At 32.9% G+C, this 27607-nt stretch overlaps 1 protein-coding gene across 2 annotated transcripts in view; it reads left to right on the top strand.

Moving 5' to 3' along the window:
* Positions 1-206: 206 nt before the first annotated feature.
* LOC150110502 (splicing factor 1-like) overlaps positions 207-27607 on the top strand; it is a 125010-nt gene continuing 97609 nt past the window's right edge. The window contains exons 1-2 of one of the 2 annotated variants that reach the window (XM_090399538.1): positions 207-744; positions 9986-10138. In XM_090399538.1, coding sequence (XP_090255664.1) covers positions 591-744; positions 9986-10138 — 307 coding nt within the window. In that variant the 5' untranslated portion in view covers positions 207-590. Of the gene's footprint in view, positions 745-9985; positions 10139-27607 lie in introns of those variants that run through there. The other variant, XM_090399545.1, reaches the window with a different exon arrangement.

Here is a 27607-nt window from a genome sequence, read left to right on the forward strand (position 1 = left end):
ACTTGTCTATAAAACTAATGGATATTCAGCTTTGTTACTTCAAAATTTTATCTATTTATTTTTGCATTCGAATTTTATCATATGATAGTTGTTTTCCCTGCTTCCTGTGCGTCCAACACGTATAGGAAGAAGTTACGCAGGAGGTGTGGCCTATATTAATGTTGCGATGTTGTGTTTCAACGATTCATCATCTTAAATAATGTTTCCAAGACAGTGTAGAAGTGAATTGATTATATTATAAACATTTTAATAAATAGTAATAATGTGTTAAAGGAAAGCCGACAACCTGAAAATAATACAATGAAAAAGAAATACCAGTTGAGCTGTCAATCAATTGCCGTTTGCGATAACTCAACTGCACTCGACGCAATTACTTTATTTACCGTATGAAATTAACTATACTAACATTTGATGTTTGGATTACGTTTATGTGTACCCAAGCTTATTCTCAAAAACAAAACAAACAAAAAAAAACTACATTGCGGGCAAGTTTATTACAAGATTTCTCTTATCCTATGATTCCGTATTATTTTTTTTGAATTTCACTTTAGTCGTAGGAAAAGTAGTTCCCCCTGCTTAGTTGTAGTATTATGGCTACTGGAGCAAATACAACGCCATTAGGTCGTCTTAATCCAACACTTGTGAGTTCGAAATCAACATTAGGAAGCTCTTTATTAAAGCCAAGTTACATGAGTCCAACTGGCCAAATTATGTTAAAACGAGATCGAGATGATGATGAATATCGTAAGTATTATTTTTGTATTTCCGCAAAAATTATCGAAATCGCTACGTGTCCAGATGGGATTTCGTTCTGAGTTAAAACTCCATTACTAACAAAATGGCTGTATCTATGTGTGTGTGTGTATAGCAGATAACCAAGTTTCGCCGGTTATGCGAATTGAGTAGTTAGTGGAATTTGATATTAAATATTAAATATTCCGTCGGGAACACCGCTTAACGAACATATCTGTTAATATAAAAATTAAAATATCCCAAATCATTAAATTAAACTGATGTATGAGGAGTGCAATAATCAAAACATTCGAACCTACATAATGACTTGTTTTAGAATCTCGTTGCAAAATAAATTCCCTCTCTCTCTCTCTCTTTAGTATTTACTTGAAAAAACCAGTAATTTGTATTGTAGTGTAGGTATTAGTGCAGTATGTTAAGTGCATTTTTATTTAATATTTCATTATGTGAAATGGTTTTATTGGCATTATATATAACACTGGATTTACCTTACTTCGGCAAGATGTATAAAAATATCCGTGAGTTGGAACAGTATTCGCAAAAAAAAATTCCCCCCCCTTTGATAATACTTAGAATTTTCATATCTTTAGGTATTATGATTAAATTCCTAGCATTACAAATAATCAATGGTATAACTGTGACAGTTATAGTTCCGTTAGTGAATCTCCTTGAATTTCATGCACCCATAGCTCTCCCCCCACCCAAAATGCCGAAGTTTCGCAGTGTGCTGTACCGCCATTAACAGAATGATATATTCCAGTCATTTACACACCATATATCTGAAACTGTTGAGAAATATTAAAAATAAATGTTTTCATTAATAAAATTTAAATATTTGATTCTGTAAACAGAAGAAACGAAACTGTAATTATGAAATTCCCAGTAGACAAAGTAATTGGTTTTATACGGTGGTCGTAACGATAATTTAAAATCCATTTTGTAAATGATAATATAGTGAAGTAATGCAGGGCTACTATTTCTCCCCTATACTGCCCTAAATTTATTCCTGGAAGAAATTGGCTATTTAAAGGGTTGTTGAAAGCATCATGATCATTGGAGATAATTTAAACGTATTGCAATATTAGTATTAAATTTGGGCCTCCATGGTGTTAGTTGCCAGCCTAGTGCATTCCATTTATTCAGCACAGATGGTAGCTAAATATTAAGCTGATGTACCTCATGGTGTCACTCTTCTCTTACAGCCCATGCATAGGTTGTAACCAAGGCAAATTGCCTCCTGCTATACCAATAATAGTGCACCAGATGTCTCCTGTGATGGTTTTATGACAAGAAAAGACAAAGAATGCATCATGATCATGCCTCACTGAACATCTTAGATGTTCAAGTTTTCCAGTCCTGTATTACTATTATTACGGGCAACTCCAGAGAGTCATTAGACTCATCGAGGGAGGCCCCAAATCATATTCATCACAACTATTCGACATTCATACAGTATCTATCATACCTCGCCTTAAACTCATTCACTGTCACAGCATCCACCACAGACTCAGGGAGCGCATTCCACTCATTCACTATTCTAAAAGTAAAGAACCCAGCTCTAACACCTTTACTAACCACACTTTTGCCCACTTTCCATGGATGTCCCCTATGTCCCCTGTTCTTCAGCAACCAAGTGATTTGATGAGCTGATTTGGCCACTTTTGCAATGTGTCCCCTAAATTTCAATTCCTTATCCACCAACACTCCTAAATCTCGTGCCTCATCAATTTCCTGGAGCACGGTTCCATCAATGCAGTAAACTGCCATCAATCTTTTCACCCCAAAATGCATAACCTTACATTTTGCCCCATTAAATTGACATCCATTCTCCTTAGCCCAGACCTCCAATCTATCCAAATCATCCTGCAAAATTTCGACGTCATCTGCATTCACTATTGCCCTACCCAACTTCGCATCATCCGCAAACAAATGAACTGTTCCTCTCAGATCCTTTCCTATATCATTTATGAACAAATTAAACAGCACTGGTCCAAGAACAGATCCTTGGGCATACCACTAGTCACAGGCCGTCTTGTGGACTCTATTCCTGAGTAAACCACTCTCTGATATCTCTCCATCAACCACCCTCCTATCCATCTCACCAACCCTATGTCCATTCCCATATGCTGAAATTTCCTGATTAGAATTCCATGTGGTATCCTGTCAAAGGCCTTTGCAAGGTCCAGTAGAATCGCAGTAAACCCATTACCCTTATCCATTTCAGCCGTCACTGTGTTATAATACGTGAGCCAGTTACTGAGGCATGACCTACCCTTCACAAAACCATGCTGTCCCCGATACAGTATCCCATTTTCTTCTATCCAATCTTGTATTTTCCTCTTGACTATTTTCTCTAAGACCTTGATAATGATTCCTGTTATGCTGATTGGCCGGTAATTTTCAACAGCAGCCTTGGAGCCACCTTTGTGCAGTGGAACTATTTTCCCCTCTTTCCACCCCCTTGGGACTGATCCAGTCCTGAGGCTCAAATTAAACAAAATGGTCAAGGGTACTGACAATTCTTTGGCCGCTTCACGTACGACCCGAGCTGGTATACCATCCAATCCCACAGATGTATTGACATTGAGGTTCTGTAATAGACTAGTTACCTCTACTTCATTCATCACAATTCCAGTATAAGCTGTTGGTTCTTCCATTCCTGCAAAGTCACCACCTGGATGATATACTCTTGCAAAGTGCTCGCTCAGTAATTCCACAATATCGACTGATTCGGTTACCTCCCTACCCTCAGCATTTTTTAAGATCATTCTACCATGAGCATTTTTCCTTTTACTTGCAACATATTGAAAAAACTGTTTGGGATTCTCTTTAGCCTGCGTGGCCAATTTCCTTTCGTAATCTGCTTTTGCTTTTCTTACCACCCTTGTTACCATCCTGGCCTGAGCTTTATACTGTTCCTGCGCCTGATGGTCACCCTTCTCCTTAAATTCCCTCCACAATTGTTTTTTTTTTTTGCAGCTCAAGCTTAATAGTGTTATTCATCCATTTAACCCCTACTTGATTTATTATTCGGACTCTTGGTATACAGTCAACCATTGCCTCCTGCAAACAGTTCTTAACCACCTCCCATGCACTATCAACATCCAGCCCTTGCAGTTTTACATGCCATTGAGCCAAGCACACACCTAAGCTTGTCATACTTACCAGCCCGGTAATTCCACATGTACCCTGTCTTAATTGTAAATTCGACTCCTTTAGCCACCTCCCAAGTCATGACCTTATGGTCACTCTTACCAATTGGTGGCAACATGGTCATGTTCGTTACAGCCACATTCTCAGTTGCAATTACTAGGTCTAGCACTCTCTGCCCCCTGGTATTTTCCAATACATGTTGCCGTAGATAGTTGTCCCTTAATAACTGCATAAAATCCAATTCCTTCCTCCCATGTGCCTTCTCTTCTTTCCAGTCAATGTTACCATAATTGAAATCACCCATAATAATTACCCTCCTTCCACTCATTTCTTCTATTTGCTTATGCATACTATCCCCACTATCCACTCCATCACCCAGTCTATAGCAGCACCCAATTGTATATTTTGTTCTGCTAGATTCTATCTCTCACCAAACAGCCTCAAATGTGCTTTTTTCCCCATCCTGCAGTTCAACTTCTGTACTCCTTGGCTGAAGCTCATCAGCTATCATCAATAACACTCCTCCCCCCTTTTTATCCACCCTGTCACTCCTGAACACGCTATACCCGTCGCGTTCAATCCCACTAGCTTTATCATCTTCTGTCAGCCATGTTTCACTAATACCGACAACCTGTGGCCTGGAAGTGCCAACCATGGCCAAAAACTTTTCCTTCTTGTTCCTAATACTCCTGGCATTAGTGTACATGAATTGCAGAAGCCCATTTGTCCCATCCCTACTTTGATGCCTTATAATAACTATCCCATTCTGATTTGTTGTCCGTCATACTCTCTCTCTGGCATAATATACTCATTCATACACTTAACTGCCCCCCCTAAAGTCTGCATATCTACTCCCCCCCCCTCTTAATAAATCTAGTTTCCCTGAGTCTGTACATCCACTTCCACATCATTCATCAACACTCTTTCAAGTCTCCGTACACCAACTCCATTCAAATGTAACCCATCCATCTTATATAAGTCCTTTCGCCCATTGAACTCATTCCACACATCCACAAATTCCACACCACTCTCCATGCATAACCCACGCATAAAGTCATTGGCAATTATGGCCCTCCTTCTAAACACTTCGCTGTCATACCGTGGTAAGATACTCACCATCCTAACTCTCTCACTCTTCTCTTTTGCTACCTCAAACAACTCTCTCACATCCTCTATCATTTCCATTTTGTCCTCATTCAAATCATTCGTTCCTGCCTCGTTTATCATCTCTTTCACCCTCTGTTTTTGCGGTCGAATAGATTCGCTGACGTCCTTTATGTTCGCACCCGGCTGGTATGACTTCGTTAAACTCTCAATTATTACGCCTCTTAATAGCGAATCCCCATACAGCACTCGTTCCTTCATTTTATTGACGTTTACAAACATTCTATTATTTTCCATCACAGACTTCCGCCGGTTATTTGTCGGTACGTTCAACACACATTTTTCCATATGCTCCAGTTGTCTTTTAGCTCCGTGTATTCAAACGGGCAATTTCGCTACTCGCATTTATCTCACCATTTTCATTATTGATCAAATCATCCATTCTTTCTGTGTTTCTACCTTCATTTACACTTTTAATCGCTATATATCATCGCTATAATCTTTTATTGGATTGGGTTGCGATCAAACATATATCCAACCTGTTAAAAAAAAAAAAAAACTGACCACCATAATCTCTATTCTCTCTAAATAATGGAGAAAGTCATCAAAAGTCAATTTCTCCACTGCTTATAGGTCTGTGAGTTAATCAGTTACTACTAGTATGGATGTCATTACTCAGCTAGAAGTGATAAACAGTGATGCACGATCATGCTCGCAGTTACTGCAGATGGAAGAAAGTTGCCTCCATATGTCATATTCAAAACAAAAGCAATGCTGAAGGGGAAATTTCCCTCTGAAATTCATGCAGATTCAAGAAAAAGGATGGATGGACACTATGTTGGTTTCAGATTGAATTAGAACAATTTCGGACAAACGGCTAGGGGCCTTATTTTGATTCTCCACTCTCCTCATGTGGGATAACTTCTGTGGACACTTAGGACTTGAAATAATAAAACAATTTTGCAATATGAGGACCTGTGTGGCCATTATTCCTGGTGGTCTTACTCTACAGTCCTTGGATGTATCGGTCAGCAAACCATTCAAGTACTATGTACAAAAATTCTACATGGAGTTGAAAGTTTATTTTTCACTTGGTTAGAGTATAATAAATTTAGTTTAATCCCTTATCCAAGTGTGAGCAAACAAAGTTTGCACCTGAAAGTATCTTCAGCAGTGGCGCACCCAGAGGGGGGGGCAAGGGGCCCGGGCACCCCCCAAAGAAAAGGAAAAAACACTAGAAAAATTTCCAAAAATCTTTTCCTAATTAAAATTCATTTTTTTTTATTTATGTTGTGTGCTACTTATGAATTAGCGATCACTGCAGATGCTCAGTTATAGGTCGTATGCAATGTGCAGTGTGTATTCGCAAAATATCTACTCAACTCGGCCCTCCCCCAAAGGTTAAATCCTGAGCGCTCGGGCCCCCTCCAATATTAAATCCTGAGTGCGCCACTGATCTTCAGGACTGGGTTAAGGTGGTACAACACCAGGGCACTCCTTGCAAAGGTGGAGCAAGCTACCAACACTCCTATCTCAGTATCTCCCATAATGCAAAACGCATCTCCTTGCAGATATGTCTAATGTTATGCATTAAGGGAAGGGCCACAACCCAGACTAGTTTCGACCTTTCTTGAGGTCTCTTCAGTGGGAGCCTGGCTCCCACTGAAGAGACCTCAATATCCTGAAGATACTTTCAGGCACAAACTTTGTTTGCTCACACTTGGATAAAGGATTAAACTAAATTTATTATACTCTAACCAAGTGAAAAATAAACTTTCAACATCTTTCTCTAAATCCAGAGTAATTTATTAAAAAAAAGGGTGGCACACCATTTGGCAACTCCTATAGATAGAGATGACCTGCTAATGCTTCTGTCTGGTATCTCCACTTGGGCCTGGCTCCCACTGAAGAGACCTCAATAAAGGCCGAAACTAGTCTTGGTTGTGGCCCTTCCCTTAATGCATAACATTAGACATATCTGCAAGGAGATGTGTTTTGCATTATGGGAGATACTGAGATAGGAGTGTTTGGTAGCTTGCTCCACCTTTGCAAGGAGTGCCCTTGTGTTGTACCACCTTACCCCAGTCCTGAAGATACTTTCAGGTGCAAACTTTGTTTGCTCACACTTGGATAAAGGATTAAACTAAATTTATTCTACATGGAGTGGATGGCAGCTGGAGGTGTGAGCTGACTCAGGCAGGGAAGATTAAGAAACCATTATTAGAATTGTTATGCGATTGGATTTTGAGAGCTTAGGAAATGATTTCACCAGAAATAATTGCCAAGAGCTTTTTTAAAAAAAAACGCTGGCATCTGTAATGCCCTGGATGGGAGAGAAGATGACGCTTTGGATAGATGACTTTGACTGTGCACACAAGGAAACCACTCTCGAGGATGGAATTAGTGATAGCAAATAGGAGATTCTTGGTAAGTCATACCCATTTTCGGTTTTTTTCTTGAAAACTTTACTTTTTGAAAATCCCTGCATATATCTTGTGCCATAATTTTTTAACTTTTATTTTGGGGAAAAAAAAATGAAAGTCCTATTTGAGTAAATATGGTACTTATTTTATACCTTGAAATCCTTAACACTTCCAGCATTCAGATTATATTCAAATAATGTGTTCAATATATATCAGGTAGTGAGTAAAGCACTTACCCACTATTCTCTTTGAAGACTTTTTCATCACATCTTTTTCACAACTTCCAGAAAAATGGCCTCTTGTTCTTTGCTTATCATTTTCTGCTATTTTTTGTATAATCTTCTGTAATAATCCATTAAATTCCCTCACTAACTTAAAGGTCTTTATCATATCACCTATTTTTTTTTTGCCTCTCCACAAAACTGCAATTTACTTTCCTTTTTAACCTCTTTCCATAACCAACATTCCAGAGTTTTGAATTGCCATAGCCATTGGAGAGACTTCTCCAATATTTCTACATCACAATGAAAAGTAATGATTAAATCTGAGCATAATAATCCAAGTGTAGTATAATCAATATGCAGTGGCACAACCACCTCCTTACTTGTCAGTGTATGCTTATCATAGCAACATTGCAATGTGCACTCTCTGTAACACTTGCAGTTCCATGTGTAACATGGAAGAGCATAAGACTGTATTTTATATTAATAAGACTACTTTTATGATATAAATCTGAGAGTTGCATTAGAAATTGTTTTATCATCAGCAGTTCATATGCTGCATTTCTGTGAAGCCCCTTTGCAGCTCAATTGGTAATGACAGTGCCCTTTGATTGGAAAGACCTGGATTCAAATTCCATCCAGGACACAGAGAATTATAAGTGCATTTCAACAGAAGGTGGCAGAGAAATGAAAAAAAGTAGCAAGATGACCCTTCTCCTCCTCATCATGTAAAGCAGACAATCCAGTCAGGAATACATGCAATTAACAGACTTGCCTTTTGTGCTCAGTTGTTGCAGTCATAATTGCATACAATAATAACTACATTTCTGCATATTATTTTTTTCTTCTTGTATTTGTTTAAAGATATTTATTATATTGATGCTTGATATGTGTTATCTTGAAACTACTAGATATAAGCAGCTAGACATGTCAGGAATCTGGTTTGTATTAAATTGCTTGACAACAAATCCTAGTTATTGTAACACATTTCTGACATAAAATGTTTGAACAGAAGAAAGGAATTAAACTGTACCTTCAATGGCAAATCATGCATTGGATACTCTTTCACATATGGTTAAATGGAAGAAGGCTGTGATGGTACTGCATAAAACATAAGTTCTTAGAGACTATTTTCAGATTCACCATTGAAGCACTTGCTGAATCTCGATGAAGATGGCTATCATTTTGCGAAAATTTTTGAAGAATGTCATTTTAAGACCACCGTTGACCCAGTGACTATATCCAGCCTTAGAGATCAATAGGATATAGTCACAGAGCACAAAAACTTGTTAGATACCACAAGGCACAGACAATCAAGTAATTACAGAAACAATTCAGTACTAACAAGTTTTTTGTGCTCTGAGGAAGCTGATGTGAAATATCAGTAGCTTAACAAATCATTTTGTTTTTGTCAGTATTGTTATTTAATCAGTAATTATTTGATATCTTCAATAAGTATGTATTATATTAATGAAGTACACTTTGTCTTCAATTTTAAATTTATCTAAAGGAGATGTTAATGAGCTTTAGAAAAATCATAGAAAATTAGAATTTTCTATGATTTTAACTGATTTATTAATTGCTCTTTACAAAGAAATAATTGTATTTGCACTGTTCTCTACAATTTTTGGAGTTGCACAGGAGTGAAGAATGCTACTTATGAATGGTGGTGTTATGATCACTTGCCTGTTGAAAGTAGGGCTAATATTTGATTCCCACTTTTTAAACAGCAAAATTTTTTATCCCTCCTTTTCCAAGAAATATTTTCCCATAATTTTTTTTGTGAATCTTACCTTACTCATTAAAGTTGGTAAACTTATAGTACATTAATTAGTATGTTGGGTGAGCTGTGTTAAATAATCAGGCAACTGCCCTAGAGAGACCAAACAGCTGTGATCTTACATGTGGCAATGAATTCATCTAATTTTATACACAAACTATTCAGGCAATGCATTTTCAAACTCCATTTCCACAAATTACTGGTTGATATCAAGAATGGACATTGATATGAAATAAGAAAGAATGAAAATGTTTTACTTCTCATTTGATAAGAGGTGCTAATATTAGGAAAGCCAGAAATCAACTGTAAGAAAGTTGACATTTATATTTTTATTCAGGTCCAATTGTTATCTGATTAGCCTTTAGAACTTGGTTTTTAGTTGAAACTGTCTAGGTTTGATGACAAAATCATAAGTAGCAAAAGATACCTGCCATTTTATCATTACATCTATTATTAAGATTTCTGATAAAATTTCTAAAAATATTCAGGCAAATATTGCTGCATCTACAAATGATTAATGCCTGGAATCGATTTTGTAATTAACATTTTAGAATCTACCAACTGGCCTCCGGAATTACTTGACAAGAAAACGAAAAAGAAGAGAAGTAGATGGGGTGGAGATGATAAGGAAAAAGTCTTCATTCCAGGCATGCCAACTGTGTTACCCAATAATTTATCTGTTCAGCAGGAAAGAGCTTACTTGTGTAAGTATATATTGAATCCTGTCCATTTATATAGCCATTGATAGTAGTGAATGAATAAAGGAATATAATTAACATATATAAGAATAAGCCATATTGATTGAAATGGTAATTACTTTTATAAGCAAAACCTTGTCAGAGGTAACTGACATAAATTTGTATAAAATCTTACAGATTATATGTTTGAATGGTAAGTAGTGTTATATGGGAAGAGAGGGGGGGGAAACTGTCCTTAAATTTTTGGAGTATACTGTGCTTTTTTTTTATGATCATATATCTACACACATCATAATAATATGTGAATACTGAATTACTATTATTATTGCTATTTCACTTTTCACGGAAACCAACATTATCATAAAACTTTTTGACTGACATGAAAAAGGTAAGGTTCTGGTAAATCATAGATGGAAGAGCATCTTAAGTAGACCAAGTTTTATTTTTATTCTAATTTTCATTACAAAAGGCAAGTTTTCATTGAATTTTAAAATTGCATAAAATTTAAATGTTAAATATATTCATATTTCCTTGGAAATCACAGTAATACAATGAGAAATTCAATAGTTTTGTGATAGACAATTATAACCGAAAGATGTTTGTGATTTGGTGACTTAAGGATCAAAGTTAGGCAACTAACACAAGAATAGTTTATCCTATAAATTATACCAAAAATGGACTACGACTTTTGACACCTTTTTTAACATCTGATTTTCACCTTGCTTGTGCATCCCATTATAGTAAATATTTCTTGGTTACTTATTTAAAAAAGGAATGTAAGGCAGTAATTTGGGATTCATCTCACCAGATTGTTCTGTATGTTGACAGAACATTAAATTTGCTCATGGTAAATGTAATAAGAATGTTTATTGGACAAGACTTGAAGGAGAAGCAAACAGTAATTGCTATTATATGAAAACATGAATTGGGAAAGAAAGAAAGTTATGAGAAGAGCAGCACAAGTACTGTATTGATATAATTGATGCTATTGAGAAAGAAAAGATGTAAGATTCTTCTCAATAATAATTAAAATATTTTATGCTGGCAATAAGAACTAGTAAGAAGGAGATGTAGCCATACCATTTATTACATAAACATGAAGATAACTGCAAATTTGAATGGAAGCAACATTTTTAAGTGCACTATCACTTCCTGAAATTCCTGAGGCATGCAGAATACTGTTATATCTATCATAGTTAACATGCCATTTCATGTCAGTAGTTTTTTCTAGCAAATGTTTGATTATCTACTCAGTTTCTAATTTATCTGTCATTGCCCTTTTATCTTCAAAGTACTTCCAAAAATCTTCCAATCTTCCTCTGTTTTTCTTCAAAAAGCAGGTTTGCTAATCTTTCATCTCATATTCTATTTAAATAATCAAAACTATATTAGATTAATTCTACTCATATCTCCCTGAATGTTAATGCAAGTTCTTTTCTTTTTCATTAGAAAAGAATAATGAGGAATTCTTTATATTTCACGTATCTTTAAGTTATCTTAAACAAAGAGTAATAGTTTGCATGAAAGAAAAAAAAAAATTCACATTCCCAGAGCCTTCTAGATCCATTGAACTAATTTATCTCTTACTATCACCTCAGTGATGACTATTTTCATTTTCAAAGTGATATGCTCATTCTTACTGAAAAATTAACTTTCAGCTTCCTATCACTGCTCATTTCATGTTTTCCAGTTTGTATATGTTTGCTCCAGTAGCCATGTTAGAAAATGAACCTAGAATTTTCTTATTTTGATTTTTGCTACAAGTTTCTTTACCTCATTCTAATTAATTTTACTTGTATCTATTAGCCTTCCATTGCCACTAATAATTTGAATTTGATTTTTTTATCCCTTTAAATCTTATGTTTTTCCAAAGCATCTTTAATCTCAGGGGAAGATGATCTCAAAAGAAACTGACTTTAGTTTTCCAGCTACTGCATTTCAGCAGTTATATATTCTGAAATGTTTTCCATTATCAGTATTGCACAAATGACTATTACACATGCCTGCGAGAAATACCACTCTACCAATGTAATATTTTCATTGTCAGTAATTTTAAGTTTGTGTGTTAAATGTCTGTCCTGTAGGCAATTTAAGTTTACAACCTGGTGTTGGTTTTGTTTCCTTTGGAGTACCACATCCACCACATATGCAACATTCTCATGATATCTGACAAGAATGGGAACTGTGATTGCCTTTAATATTCAGTTTTCACTTCTTTAGGTGGACCATTGATCTGATTTTCAAACATTTCCATTGATTCTTCATAGACAGTTCTGTTAAAAAAGTTTTCCATTTCACTTGAAATTCTCATTCCATATTTAATCTATTTTTTTTTTTCCCAACAAATCAACTGTTAACTGGCTTTCCCCTTTTTTTTTTTTTTTGGTTTGTGTGCCGAAGCTCAGAATGACCACCAGCAAACCATCAGCATATTTAAAAGATCAGAAGAAGTAAAAACATCTACATGCCCAAATGGTAATTATTCTTTCTGATCTCTAGTTCAGAAAGTATTGTCTGCAATTCAACCTTACTTTTACCATCATTTGAAACTGGATGGTTTTATTGAAACATTACTGATAGAGGAACCATTGTTCTAGCATTTTCTTTCCACCATTCCAAAGATATCACATTTGATGTGCCTCTGGTTTTTCATCAGAAAAATGTTTGCTGAATGTAATATTGTCTGTGAAGATTTATGTCCAAAGTTGATTTTTGTGTTTGGCTTTTCAGATTTTTCTGCTTCACTGAAATGTTTTGAGCTTGGAAAACTAGGCATATTTTCCAAGCTCAACATGTTTAGCCTGTTTATTGAGAGGTGAGGTAAGTGTTTAATTAACTGTGAATTGCTATCAAGTTATGCTGTGTTTGATCCTTTCTAAAATAATAGTGAAATAATTGCCAGCCTCTTGATTAAATAATCACTGGTGGATCTTGCATGTCACTTATCTCTGGAGAAAAGTTTGGAAAGTGTTAAGAAATGTAAGTGGTTGATGAGATCTGCATAAAGGTCTCATGAATTATTTTTTATGGCTGTGTGCTACGATGTTTATGTTGAACCTATGCACAAGAGATAAAGAATCTATAGCACATCAGTATCATGTGTGGGACACAAATGATGGTTAAGAAAGAAGAAATTTATTGACCTATTTCTTGAATAGGTGAAGATTGCTGCTGTTGTTGGAGAACATTTAATGAAGAATACTGTTCCATTGGACAGAGATCTTCCAGAAATAGGAAGAGCAGTTCAGTATGTTTGTAGTTGTATACTAAAAAAGGTTGTTGGGCAGCAGCTGCTCTTGTATTAACAGTCCTAACAGAAAGGTCTCATCTTCAACTGTTCTTGAGGAAATAATTTAAATTACAGAAAAAAACCGAGTTTAACTGTTCTATTGGTACCACAGGCTCTGATTTTACTGTTCTTTCTTTTATCGAAAGGAAAAGAGCAGTCAGGACGTTCTTCACTGGCTTGAAAATCCAATCATCTTAACTATAATTAACGTTAGTAAAACTTGTTCCTGTCTTATTTCTTGTAAAATATATACATAGATAAATACAGTGCTTTTTTGGGACAGTATGCAACGGTACGGTGTACTACCTTTATATTAACATTGACAGTGATGTTTTGACATATGGTTACTCGGTAAATGTGTAATTTTTTCCATTTATATATATATATATATATTCCTCAACTTTTACCTTTCAGTAATAATAGCATTCACATCTCTAGACAAATTGAGATGTCTCTGCTTCAGATAATTGCAACCTCAAATCTTTCTTTCTTGGCATAAACATATTGCATGTATGACCTTGAGAAAAGTTGGGTTTCTTCTGTTCCAGCCATAACTTTTCCTCTGAAGCAGCATTATTATCGCCACCATCATTACTTCTTAACATATACTCTTATACAAAATATTGTGATAGTTCAACTTATTACTAGTTTATCCAACAAATTTCACCCAACTGCATCAATTTCTCCATACTTCCTTATCTTACTCATGTATTTTTAACTACCATTTTTGCAGATCCACAGGACCAAGAAAAAAGTATGTATGTATGTATGATAAAATTTTGCTATCGTGATGTAGCCTGAAAATGGATACTTCTGCATCTACATAAAATATTTTAATCTTTGAATATTTAAAGAGTGAACTAAAATCCTTGTCACCTTTTGAATATAAAGTTCAAAAGATTATGCACCTCTTAGGCTTCTCTCTTTCCATCCTAAACATTGCCCTCTAAAGTAGGATTGACAGGCTGAAAATTCTGCCTTGATCCTTGATTTATTGAAAAAAGAATTTTCTAGTTGAAATTCGTTTGAGTAACAATTATCATGACATGGTTAATTCTGTTCTTTCTCAGAGTCATGGCATGTTTGCATCTAACTGATATTTCCTGATGACCTTACATGACTGTCAATATCCATATGTAAGCTGAAACACTGAAACATTTACCTACAGTAGAGAAGAGACTATGTGGCTGCATTCTTCTGTTTATGTGAAGCTAACATGTTTGTTTGTTCAGCAAGTGCAGAGAAATATGGCTGTTGTTGTATGTTGTAATTGGACATTTCACATGTCACACACTCACAAATTAATTTCCTTTTGATTGTTAAAGAAATCAGCTTGGAACGGGAGCTATAACAGTGAAATCCTGATGTTAGAGAAGAGTGGTTCATGACCTGTATGGCATTTACATTTTCAGATCTGTGGCAAGGAGAACTCCTTTTATATGTTTCTTCAGGATCCCCCCCCTACACACACACACACACACACACACACTTCTGTGGTTGGTTTTGTCAGTGCATGAGGAATTGCAGTCATTTTGCACCATGTCAACAGCTTAAACATACATACATACTAGGTAAAATATCTTGCCTCTGGCACCTGCTGTACTGTATCAGAATCATATTAAAAAAAAAAAAATGCATTCTCTGCTCAATATCAAGACACTTTTGGAACAAGAAATTTATTATCTGCTAGTAAATGCAGTTAGAAATTGATTTTAAAACAGCATTGGTGCTGTGGAGCTTTATGAATATGTTTCGTTATGTAATAGCAAATCTGGTAGAGTAGTGGCTATAGCATGAATTAATTGTAAATTATAAATCAGAATGGAGTTCTTATATAGAGTGCATGCTCCTCCTCCTCTGATTTAAGCCACCTTCCTCTATACCTTTCAATTCTAATACTGCTACTCAGCTCTGTATTGCTATTTATGGTTCCATTTAATGTCTTTGATTCATCTTTAATTACATGTTAGGCCTAATGGTTTGTTATGGCTATGTAACTTGGCTTTCTTGAAACCTAATTAATATATGATAGGGGCAATTAATCCAGTGTTATATAGTCTGTCTGTCATTTGTATATATTCTCTGGCTAGTTTGTCTGTTTTGCAGGATAGGAAAAAAAAAAAAAAATTGGTGTATGAAAAGTAATTCACTGGGCTGTATGAAAAGTAATTAGGCTTTTCCTAATTCAATGTTATGCAGTAAGACCACGAATCCTATCATTGCCCAAAGTTTTTGAAATTGTGATCTCTCCTCCAATGGTTTGCTGTATCAAGAGACCAAGCAGTTGTAGTTAGACACTGTTATTTAAGAGATTTAACTTAAATCTCTTAAATAACAGTGTCTCTTGGACATTAATTCATTAATAAACAAATGTTTTTAAGTTTTGTATTTACCGAAGAATATACAAACATAAATCCCATATCTTAATTCTAAAATTATATTAATATAAATTAACTGCTGTAAATTAGGTTGTAAACTTAATACTAAGCATACTATTTCAGAAGCAACAGAATTAATTTATATCATATTTTATAAATTTTAACCACTTTCATATATGAAGTTTTAGGCACTACTAGAATTATGGTGTTTCAGTTTCTATTTTAAACACGTATTAACAATTACTATTCCTATTTTAAACATATTTTATTAATGAACATCTATGTAGCAAGTCTTCATTTAATTTCTGGTATTGAAACTGCATGTTTTTGAACATAAAATAGTTTTATTAAAATAAACTGTGTAACCCAAAAAGTTTTGTACGTCATTGGACTTACATCATCAGGTGTACAAAACTTGTTTAAAAAACTAGAAAAAAAGGAGTGATGTTACAAAGTTGCAACATTACTTCTTTATTACAACGTTAAAGTAGCTTTTTCATCATCATCATCATCAAATTCCTGCCATGTACCCACAAGGGGTGTACAGGATATGATAGTACTACATGAAAAAATTATATCATTACTAACTTCCTATCTACAATTTTCCTCCAAATCAGTCTGTTACTTGTCAAGACTCCAACATTATCAGATCTTATATTTCTATCGTAAAAAAAAAAAAAAAAAAAAAAGTGGCTTTTTTGACAATGTATTTTGAGGTATTCACATTCGCATCCTCCCATGAAAAAAATTCAGTGAATTTACAAAATTCACTGCTCTTGCAGCATTTGCTATGTTGGCCAGACAGGACAGTCTACATCTTTGAATATGTAAAAGATGTTGAGAAAAAAGGACAGCATGGATCAGAATTAGCCTTCCACACAACAAATACAGGCCACCAAGCAGTTTGGCAAAAAACAGAAATGCTGCCATATCTTGATTGTAATTGTTACAAGAATGTTTAAAGACACCTTAGAAATGCTCCATATCCCCACAATGTATTAAAAACTACGGTTTAATCTTACACTAGGTTTAGTCTGCTTTCATCAAAAATCTAACAACTTCAGACCTGCTATAGGATGTATATCATGTCACGGAATGCTACACCAACGATTAGCATTGTTATAATGCATATATGTTAATTAATATCCGTGCGTAGAGGCTTAAGTGCTGTCAGGACATCATGTTGGAGGCTTAATGGATTGTATATAGCACTCAGAAAAGATTAAAACAGAATTTAATTCTTCCTATATTTTGTCTCAGTCAATGAGACATCTTCAGGAATTACAAAAAAAATCTAATGTAACATATATACAAATAAACAATACTAAGCCCAACCACGTGGGTGACACTAAAGTCCCATCTAGGTAGAGCGCCCTCTAAAGGCGGTTGTAAGTGGCCTGGAATGTAAAGTGGGACCTCTGGTGATAAGCGTTTCCCAAATCTTAGGAAGCTTGATGCAACCATATTTGTTAAGATTTGGTTGATTCCTGAGAGCTGTTGCTGATTCTAAGAATAGTCTCTTTTTTTGAATTTGCTGTGGTGGAGCATGGTGGTTGTTTTCCATGAGATCCTGTGGGTTGTATCCAAGACATGGTCTTGGATACAATATGACTGACCATAGTCGTCATTGCAGATGTATGACGTATTCCTCCAGGTTCAAAGTATGCCAGTTTACTGGCATACTTTGAACTTATGTACTGTTGGACTTAGTATTGTTTGTTATTTGTATATATGATTAGTTTTTTTTTGTAATCCCTGAAGATGTCTCATTGACTGAGACGAAATATAGGAAGAATTAAATTCTGTTTTAATCTGTTCTGAGTGCTGTATACAATCCATTAAGCCTCCAACATGATGTTAATTAGTACATTTTTTCCTGATCACTTTTGTATACAAGTTCTGATAATAACTGCTATGTGTAATTAATTTTTTCTTGTCTTTTTTATGTTTTGTACCCTGATGATGCAATTCCGGCGATTTACTAAACTTATCAGGCTATGATGTTTATTTTAATAAACCTGTTTTATGTTTAGAAATGTGGCCTTAATCAGGCCTGTTTCTACATTTTGCGGGTCCCTGTGCGAAATGGAAAATTGGGCCCTTTGAAAGTTAGTGACATTTATGGAAATTTTAAATGGAAGAATATCTTGTTAATTAATTAAATCAAATATGAAAAATGTTTATGCACATAAACATCTTTCATATTTGATATATTGAAACAACATGATATATTGTTTTATTATGTAAGTACATATTACATATAAATATGCCAGAAGAATGATTTATTTAATAATATAAAATTATGAAAAAAAATCCATATTTACTATAAAGAATGAAATATACATATAACAACTTATAAGATTTAAAAGAAATCTTAATATATTAAATTTTATTTAACCGAATACGTTTATCAATAAAATCATTTATAATGCTATCAAAATTCAATTTTTTTGCAATTTCATGCTTTACAGATATTATTGCCAGGGACGACAAATGTTCTTGAGACATAGAAGATCGCAAATAGGTTTTTATTAATTTTAATTTGGAAAATGACCTTTCTGCTAATGCGACCCTAACTGGACTGGTCAATAATATTTTAAATGTCGTAGTAATATTTGGATATTATTTTAAAATATTAATGGGTGCATCTTCTGGAACAATATTTCTAAAAATAATTAATTCATTGTAAAATTCAGATTCATCAATATCTGTATTTAATTTTTGATACAGCTGTTGCAGCAAAATTATAATTCATTTTCTGTCATTTTTATTATTAATTTCATATCATAAAGAAATCCAAATGATTTTTCGTGAATGTCATACAATTGAAATATTTTTTTTGACAGATTCAGTATCTAAAATTACAAAAAAGAAATTTATCCTAAAGTTATCTTTATCACCTATACGTGATTCATCAGGCGTTTCATAATCAAAAAATACTTTTCTTCAACGTACTGGACTTTCTTTAAATTTAATTTCTATTTCTAATAGATTTGACAGTTCTTTAGAAATCTCAAAACAGCTATCAAATCCTGATATTCTCTGCTCTTCAAAGTACTGCACTAACTCTTTAATATGCTTAGTTGCTACGTCTATGGGAATTTTTGCATTTTGTAATGCTTTACTTGTTAAATTAACTTTTGACAAAAGCTCATACCATATTACAAGGCTTAGTATAAACTCAAATGAATCTATTTGTTCATATATTGAAACCACTTCTACTTTGATAGTATTATCTGATGCAGTTTTAAATAATTCTTTTAGTGCATTTAAAAATTCTGGAATTTGAAAACGTACAGCTCTAACTGATTCTATTCTACATTCCCATCTTGTATCACATAACGGTTTTGGAGTTAATTGTTTAACAAATTTCTTTAATATGTCCCAACGTGAAGTTGAAGCAGCAAATAATGTATGTATTTTTTATATAACATTAAAAAAATTTATTGCTATAATTGATGACTATTTATTGCGACATCCCCTGAAATCAAATTTAAATTATGACAGGCGCAAGGAGTATAAAATGCCTTTTCGTTTACATTTAAAATGCAAGCACGGACTCCCTTATATACTCCTTTCATATTCGCTCCATTATCATATCCTTGCCGTCTACAATCTGACAATTTAAGATTTAATTTATTCAAAAGTGATTTTATATTTTCATATATACCTTTACCAGTAGTGTCATCAGTTGTTAAAAACGTCAAAAAGCAGTCATGAATTTCAACATCTGCTTGAAATATATGTAAAAAGCTAAAAATTAACTGAAATTACTGAAATACAATCAAGAATTATTGAATAGTACTTTGCCTGTTGTATCATATTTACAATATTTTGTTGAATATTGGTTCCCATATCAACAATTAATTCATTTTGCAAAATGGTGATAGATACAAATTTTGTTTCTTACCTCTCATTTTTTTTCTCGAACATTGCATTAAATGATCTTTTAAAAGTGGATCAAATTCTGCAATTAATTCTATGATTTCAAAAAAAAATTACCATTATAGGCTGTGTACAAAGTATCATAATTACCTCTAAAAGCTAAATTACATTCGTATAAATAAAGAATTGCTGCTGCTATTCGTCTTAAAACATTTCTTAACCGTTCTGCTTCAAATTTTATGACATTTTGATTTATCTGATCAATTGTATTGTGATTTTTTAAATTGCATTCCATTTGTGTCTACATACATGAATACATACATGCATTTCATGTGCACTGGATTTCGTTCATGCGACTTTAATTTTTCACTTACATGTCGCCAGTCAGAAAAGCCATTATTAGATAAAAAATTATCATCAGAAGAAAATAATTTGCAACAAAAACAAAAAATAGAGTTGGAAGAATTTGAATATACAAGCCATCTTCTGTTTTGCTTCTCTCTGTTTGCAATTGTCCTAACATAGTGAGCTGCAGAAAAACACCTCTTGTTGTCATCTTTTGGAAAATCATTTGCAGTCGGAGGAGACGGTGGACCACATTGTACAATTTGTATTTGTGTTGCGGGATTTTGGGCTATGTTTGGGCTATGTTGCTGGATCATCAATAGTTAATGGTTCACATTCCTCTGGTGCCTCAGTTTTAGGATCTTCAGTACTCATTGTTTGATCAAACGCATCATGTTCTCTGCTTCCTTTGAGTATTTCAGAACTCTCATTATTAATTAATGTTGAAGCCGAAGAACCGTTTGTAGTTATTTCAGAACTACCGTTATCAACTGATATATCTGAACAAATATATGAGTTCAACTTCATAAATTTAAACAGTGAATTTCTTTGACGTTTCTCAGCTGCTTCTTTTTCTTATTTTCGCTTTCGTTTTCATGCCCACTTAGATATTTTCTTCCATAATCTCTGTCAAGACTAGTCATACACTAGAATTAAATATGATAGATTTAATTATAAAATAAATTAATAAATTAAAACAATTACTTACCTGATAAATAAAATATATCTAAAATAGATATTAGAAAATAAATAAATCTAATATAGATTGAAAACTGCTATTGAAGAAAAATTCTGATGTCAGATAACCTAAAACCAGTTTACAAAATATATTTTTTAAGATGTTTTGTAAGTAATGTCACATAAAAAAATAAAAAAACTCCTTAAATTTATTAAAAACACCTGTTTTAAAATGCACTTTTCCCTATTTAACACTATGTTGTACGATATTGTTATATATCTTAGAGTAGTTACAAATAGTACTGCTTTAGTGCTGTAATCTTATTTCGCTTACTATAACAAAAATAGTTGGTTGTAAAATTATATACATATATTTTTCTATATAATAATTTAAAACAATGATTTTACTATTGATTTTTTTTTTTTTTTTTTTTTTTTTTTTAAATAACGAAACCTGTGTTGCGTTCATAATTAGAAGAAACACGTATAAACCACAGTGAAAATTATTTAACTGTAAATATTTCATCCTAAGTATCTTAGGACATCATCAGTACAGTATTTAAACAAAATTGATGTTATTCCTAATTTTGTTTAAATACTGTACTGATGATGTCCTAAGATACTTAGGATGAAATATTTACAATTAAATAATTTTCACTGTGGTTTATACGTGTGTTTCTTCTAATTACTATTGAATTTATCTTTCTGGAGAAGGACAGAATGATAGCAGTGTGTTTTTTGCGCTTTGTGGGGCCCTGTGCCACCACACAGTTTGCACACCCATGAATACAGCCTTGGCCTTAATACTGGAAATTAAATGAATACTTTATTAATCACTATTCCCATTTTAAGCATACTTGATTATTAATTACAATTTTAGTTTTGAATGTTAACTGTGCAATACTGGCAAACTAAGGAGATTACAATTTTTTTTTTTTGTCCCCAGAGCAAAGAAGCATATAAGTCTTTATGTATTTTAAAATTATGCAAACAATAATTGTGATTAATCTTAGTTATTATATTATCTTATTCAAAATGCACATATATTAATTTATTACATTTAGATAAAATATAACAAATAACAAGTATTTATTTGTAGTTATTTGTGGTAATTCTTTAATGAACTGAATTGTGGAATATAGTAAAAATGTTCCTAAGATGAGAGTATCACTATCTGGTTTGGAAATGACTGCCAATGCCTTGACAGCTGCTATTTTAAGTATGCGCTCATAAATCCTTCCTAGGATGCTCAGAAATTTTTATTTTTGTTTTCTTGTTTATAAATTACTGCACTGGATTCATCAATTATAGGTTCAAACTTCTGACCAAATCTGAATTATGTAGTATATCTACTGTAATATGGATATTTCATATTTAAGCATTTTATGTCTAATATTATCTATGTAGCTGATTTCTATACATTTCAATATCTAATATCTTTCTGTTTGGTAACAAACTCATGTCTGTTGTCTTTATTTTATTTTCATTTAATAATTTTTTCAAAGTAATTGAATTCAGATTACATCATCTAAGTATGCTGAATTAAGGTGTTGATATCTTAGCTTTTTTATGCTATCATATTTCTGTCAGCTTGATTCATTTTGTGGTGATTTTTCCACTCATACATTTGTTTGGAACTTCAGATGCAATGCATCTATCATAATATGCAACAGAAATAGGCTTATATAGGGTAGTCAGTTTAACATGAATAGGAAAATAGAAATTAGTCAGACATGTAATATTAGATCAATAAAGTCAGACATAAGTAATATTACTTTAAAACATCTGAGCTTTTCTATAAGTGAAATAATAATTACAATTTTAATTTTGAATGTTAACTGTGCAATACTGGCAAACTGAGGAGATTACAATCAGGTAATTTTTTTTATATATATATTTTTTAATTGTACTGAGGCCAGTGTAACAATATTGCTAATAATTAGTCAGCTGCATGAGAGAAATATATTGGTAATTGAATACATGGACTAATACAATAATATACAGTTTTATATGACTGTATTCTTCTTAAACAGGTGACCACCAACTGTCAATCATATTATCTCAGTTATCTTTATCCAGTTGTGTCCAAAGACGTGTATTTCACAACTTGAATCAAATTTTGCTGTCCTATATTGTACTTGTAAGGACAGTGTGATGTCCCATATTTTAATGAAAAGATAAAATTATAAATATTATGTTAAGCAATTATAAGTTTCATTATTCTTTTCGAATAATCCAACTTAAATTGATTTGTAAGCCATAAAAACTGACCATTCAAGGAAATTAATTGTGCTTACAGTTTATAGTGGTGACAGTCCCTTTCATTGGTCACTTTTTATTTAGTATAAGCATTTTATTTATAATTCTATACAGATATATTGCATTTGCTTATTTTCAAACTGTTCTTATTTGGACGTTGCGCAACATTATATCGGTACAGTATGTGGATGTTATTTCAATAATTGTTAAAAAATAATATCTCGCTTTTTTAAATGTGCGATGTTTGGTTAATACATAAAATATATAATTAAAGATAGATTAATTTTCGTTATTAATTACATAAAGGTAAATTAAATTTTCTTTCCTTAAGCCTTTAATAATGCCAAAACAAAAGTTCGTTTTTAATGATGATTATTCGAAAGAATGGAATTTTATTGCAAAAGAAAAACATGAAGAAGTTGAATGCAAAATCTGCAGATAAACGTTTAGTATTGCACATGGGGGATGATCAGCTATTACACAACACATTAACACAAATTGAGAAACTCTCAGAAACACAAATTGAGCATTTCGAGTTCTATTTCCAAAAGTATTGTTACTTTTTTTTTAAAGCAAATACAAGTAACCCTCGTACAATGCGGTTTCGATATAACACGGTCTGCAAATTGTAGTAACCCTTTATCTTTTCATATATTTTTCACTGTGAGACTTAAAAATCAAATTTTATCTTCATTAAATTTGCATCTGCCCTTATTGCACATGTAATTATAAGTAGCGAATTTACATTACGGGAAATCCCCTTCAGCACGCGTGTATGTCAATTGTTTACAGTAAACGAAGACAACTGAAATTTTCTTCGTTTTCTGCCAGGAAAGCGCATTAAAAATCGTGTGTTAATCTCAAGCTGAGCACTTTATTTTCTGATGAGTTACATACAATATGTAATGCTTTTTTTTGTGTAAAAAAATTACTTTTATAGTAATGGCCACTTAGAGAGCTTTTGCAATATGGTTTGAAACGAAATTAGTAAATTAATTGATGGGGAAATAGATTTAAATGAGTAGGAAAACTGGTAGAATTAATAGCTGACGTTGAAATGAGGAAAGTTCTGCAGAAGATTCTGATTGTGATGAATCCATTAAAGAATTCAGTTTAAAGAAATTAGCAGAAGGATTGGACTTAGCAAGAAAGTTAGGAAGTTATTTTATGGATAATAATTCCTTAATGGAGCCCTCCGGAAAATTTATACTATGTATTTGTTTGATAGTTTATGTTTTCTTAACTTGCATGAATTATCTGAATTAAATAAAAATATATTTTTGTTGGGTATGTCATTGTTGTTTATATAATTTTTTATTTTTTTTAAAATTTCGAAACCTAACCGTACTTTTTCTGTGTGATCTGAGTCTCGCATAACGCGATTTATATAACACGGCATTTCTATGGAACCTAACATCCGTGTTATACGAGGGTTACCTGCAAAGAAAGAAAAGTTATTACTCGAAATAATTATTATGGCATTTCATGGCATAAAGCATCATAGTTCTTTTAATTCTAATCATTGCAGCAGTAAACTTGTTCCTACAATATTTTTCGACTAACCAGAATTGTCTTGCATTTGGTTTTCCAAAATCTAGCAACCCTATTTACGTGATGAGTCCTGTATACATGATTTATGACTCATTATTTTGATTTATCTTTTGAATGTAGTTAACAGTATACTGTTACAGACAGTATGTCAATATAACGCTGAGTGCAATATATGAGAGTTTTTGAATAAATTCTGTATAATTTTTGTTGCATATGCAAGCCATGAAACTTACTTAAATCTATTTTAATGTAATTTAGGAACAGAAATGTTATGTGTAAGAAGCAGTCAGCAGTAAGTGCAAAATTTGTGGCTATACAACAAGAATAACAAACATTTTGAAAAGAAATTTTGGGAGTTGTCTGATTTTACATCCAGTCTTATTCTACTTGATTATTAATGTAGTAGTGTAAAAAAAACTTATTGGTTTAATGTTTTCAATTTAACAGTGATATCACACAAGTAGCAGGCATCTTCTTATAAAACAGTATTTATTTCAGTTATGCTGCTCAGTTGTATGTTAAAATTGTATGAAATTATTTCATTACTGGTTGATTTAAATAGTATAATCTGTCCCTGATTGTTGGTTTCTTAAATTGCTTGTAATGCCTCTCTAGTGCAGTTGATAACATGTTAGGCATTTCTGTTGTAGACACCAAACTGAATGAATATACATTCTCATTAGCCTTTGCATAAATTTCTATTCTCCTATTTGCACCTTCTGTTTAAGACATTTTATTAATATTGGTATTATTTAATATTTTTCCTTGTCATTCATCGTTTATATATTCATAAAATGTTTTTCTTATTGATCTATGTTCCTTTTTAAACTTTCAACGAATTCTCTTTCATATAATTTTCAACTGTTGAAGTCGGTAATTTTTTTACTACTACTTAACTTTTTTTTTGTAAGGCTAACTATGAATAGATAAAACTAGTAAAGATTAAGATTCTGATATGAAATGGTAAGTGTTCTGGTTAATAATTCAGATATTGATTATTTTTTATTTTATTTATTTATATATTTTTTACACAGATTACTGATATCACAGCGAGAACTGTCGACTTTTCAGTTAGACATTTAAAGGATCCAATTCCATTTTTCATGTATTGCATTATTCTTAAGCAGCATAAATATATAATTGCAAATGAAAGTTGCTTCTTTGTTTTAATTTTTAAAGTGATAATCTTCTTTTATGTTTGTGTATACACATATTATTACTAGCAAATGATATAAGCCAAGACAGATGATTTTGATTGCTATTTTCTTCTGCTATATATTGCTACTTTGTAAAACAGACTCTTTGGTTAACATATATAACCTTGTGCATAGAGACAAATAATTCTCATTTACTAAATAGAAGAATATATGTGCAAGCTTAACCAATCATGATATTCTCCATAACATCAAGAATATAAATAGAAACAAAGGGACAAATCAGAGCTTGCCATGACATTTAGTAAGTCATTCACACACTTGCAAATATGTGGTACAGAACTCCTCAGCCAAACACTTCTTATTACTTTAAACAACCATTACTCAAATAAAATATTTCCAGGCAGCAGCAGCAGAAGAGTTTTATTCCTAATAACCGGTTTTTCCTCAGACTAATTTCCAAAGCAAGCCTGTGAATTCATGCATTTAGCAAGCATGTATGGGTATTGAGCCGACCAACTTTTTGAGATCGGGTTCAAGTTATTACATGAATATTATTACTTTGATTAGGTTAATATAAATGAATTTGAAGATGATGAAACACAGTTCTCAAAGCACAATGTTTTTACTGAGAGGATGTGCATGTGAGAGCATATTGATATAATAAACAGAATTTTATATTTTTTTATATAACAGTTGTTTAAGCAACATGTCTTGGCATATACATACTTTGCTAGCAGCATATCATTATTAGATAATATTGTTGGATCATCCTTCCTGTCTTTTGATCCGCCATCTTGCTTTAACGTTGTTCTTATTAAGGTTAATTAATTGTATGTTGATTACTAATCCAAATATAGGGAAATTTCTATTATACTGCACCACCCTATATTCAGATTAGTCTATGCAAAATAGTGTAACCAAATATTAATTAATTTTAGCAGTCTAATGTTTATATATAGGCCAAATTTTACATTAACAATGAGATTCCCGCTAGGTCTGATAATTTTATGAACGGTGCAGTGGAAAAGAAATTGAAATCAATAAAACAAAACATTTAATGCAAGGTTATATAATATATATATAAGCATACTTTGGATACAAGATAATGCAAAATTAACTCAGTTCAACTACACATAACATTCACTTAACTTTTGGTATTAAACACTGAGCTTCAAAATCTAATTTCTCCTTAATAAGCAAAGATGGTTCTAAAGTTCATTACCACTGAAATTCACAGCAAATATTTTAACAATTGTATTCTTTATATATCCCTTAGTCAGAAATCACATAGCTCAGTCAAGAGATAGCTATCACTTTAAGGGGGAAGACCATTAATCTTTTAGCTTCGGCTAATTTCAGCATAAACACCACAGTTAATGTTAGGATTTAACAGAAGGAGATAATTTCTTATAACTTCACTCTAAAATGCTATAAAGTACAGCTGTTCTTACCAGAATAAATCTTTGCACATATTATTCACTGAGGCACACTTAAAACTTAGATAATTATCACACTGGAGCTGCACATTTCAAAAGTAATCTTCTTTAAATTAACTTAATCTTTAACTTCAGCACATCACAAATGCAGACACACTTGCACTAGAAAATTCACTTATTCCTCATATACTACTTTACAATAGAATCAGCTTTCATTTATCTTCCTTGACAGCTCTGGAATACAACATTAACTTCAGAATTCCATATCAATATTCTGAGATGCCAATTTACATCTTGATCCTTCGTAATCTGATTACAGCACTTAATTCTTTGTACTACAGCCTCTTAACTCTGTGCTGCTAATAAATTATTTCCTCATCTCTATTGTACTGTTCTCAGTGCCGTTACTGTGCTGAGTGCTCCAATTGTACTCAGTCCCTAGTTCTAGTGCTGACTGGCGACCAACTGCTACTCACTGCTCTTGTTTACTCTCGCTT

Source organism: Typopeltis vanoorti, chromosome 1, assembly GCF_054136105.1.
Source record: "Typopeltis vanoorti isolate ZY-2024b chromosome 1, IOZ_Tvanoo_1.0, whole genome shotgun sequence".
NCBI classification, from domain to species: domain Eukaryota; kingdom Metazoa; phylum Arthropoda; class Arachnida; order Uropygi; family Thelyphonidae; genus Typopeltis; species Typopeltis vanoorti.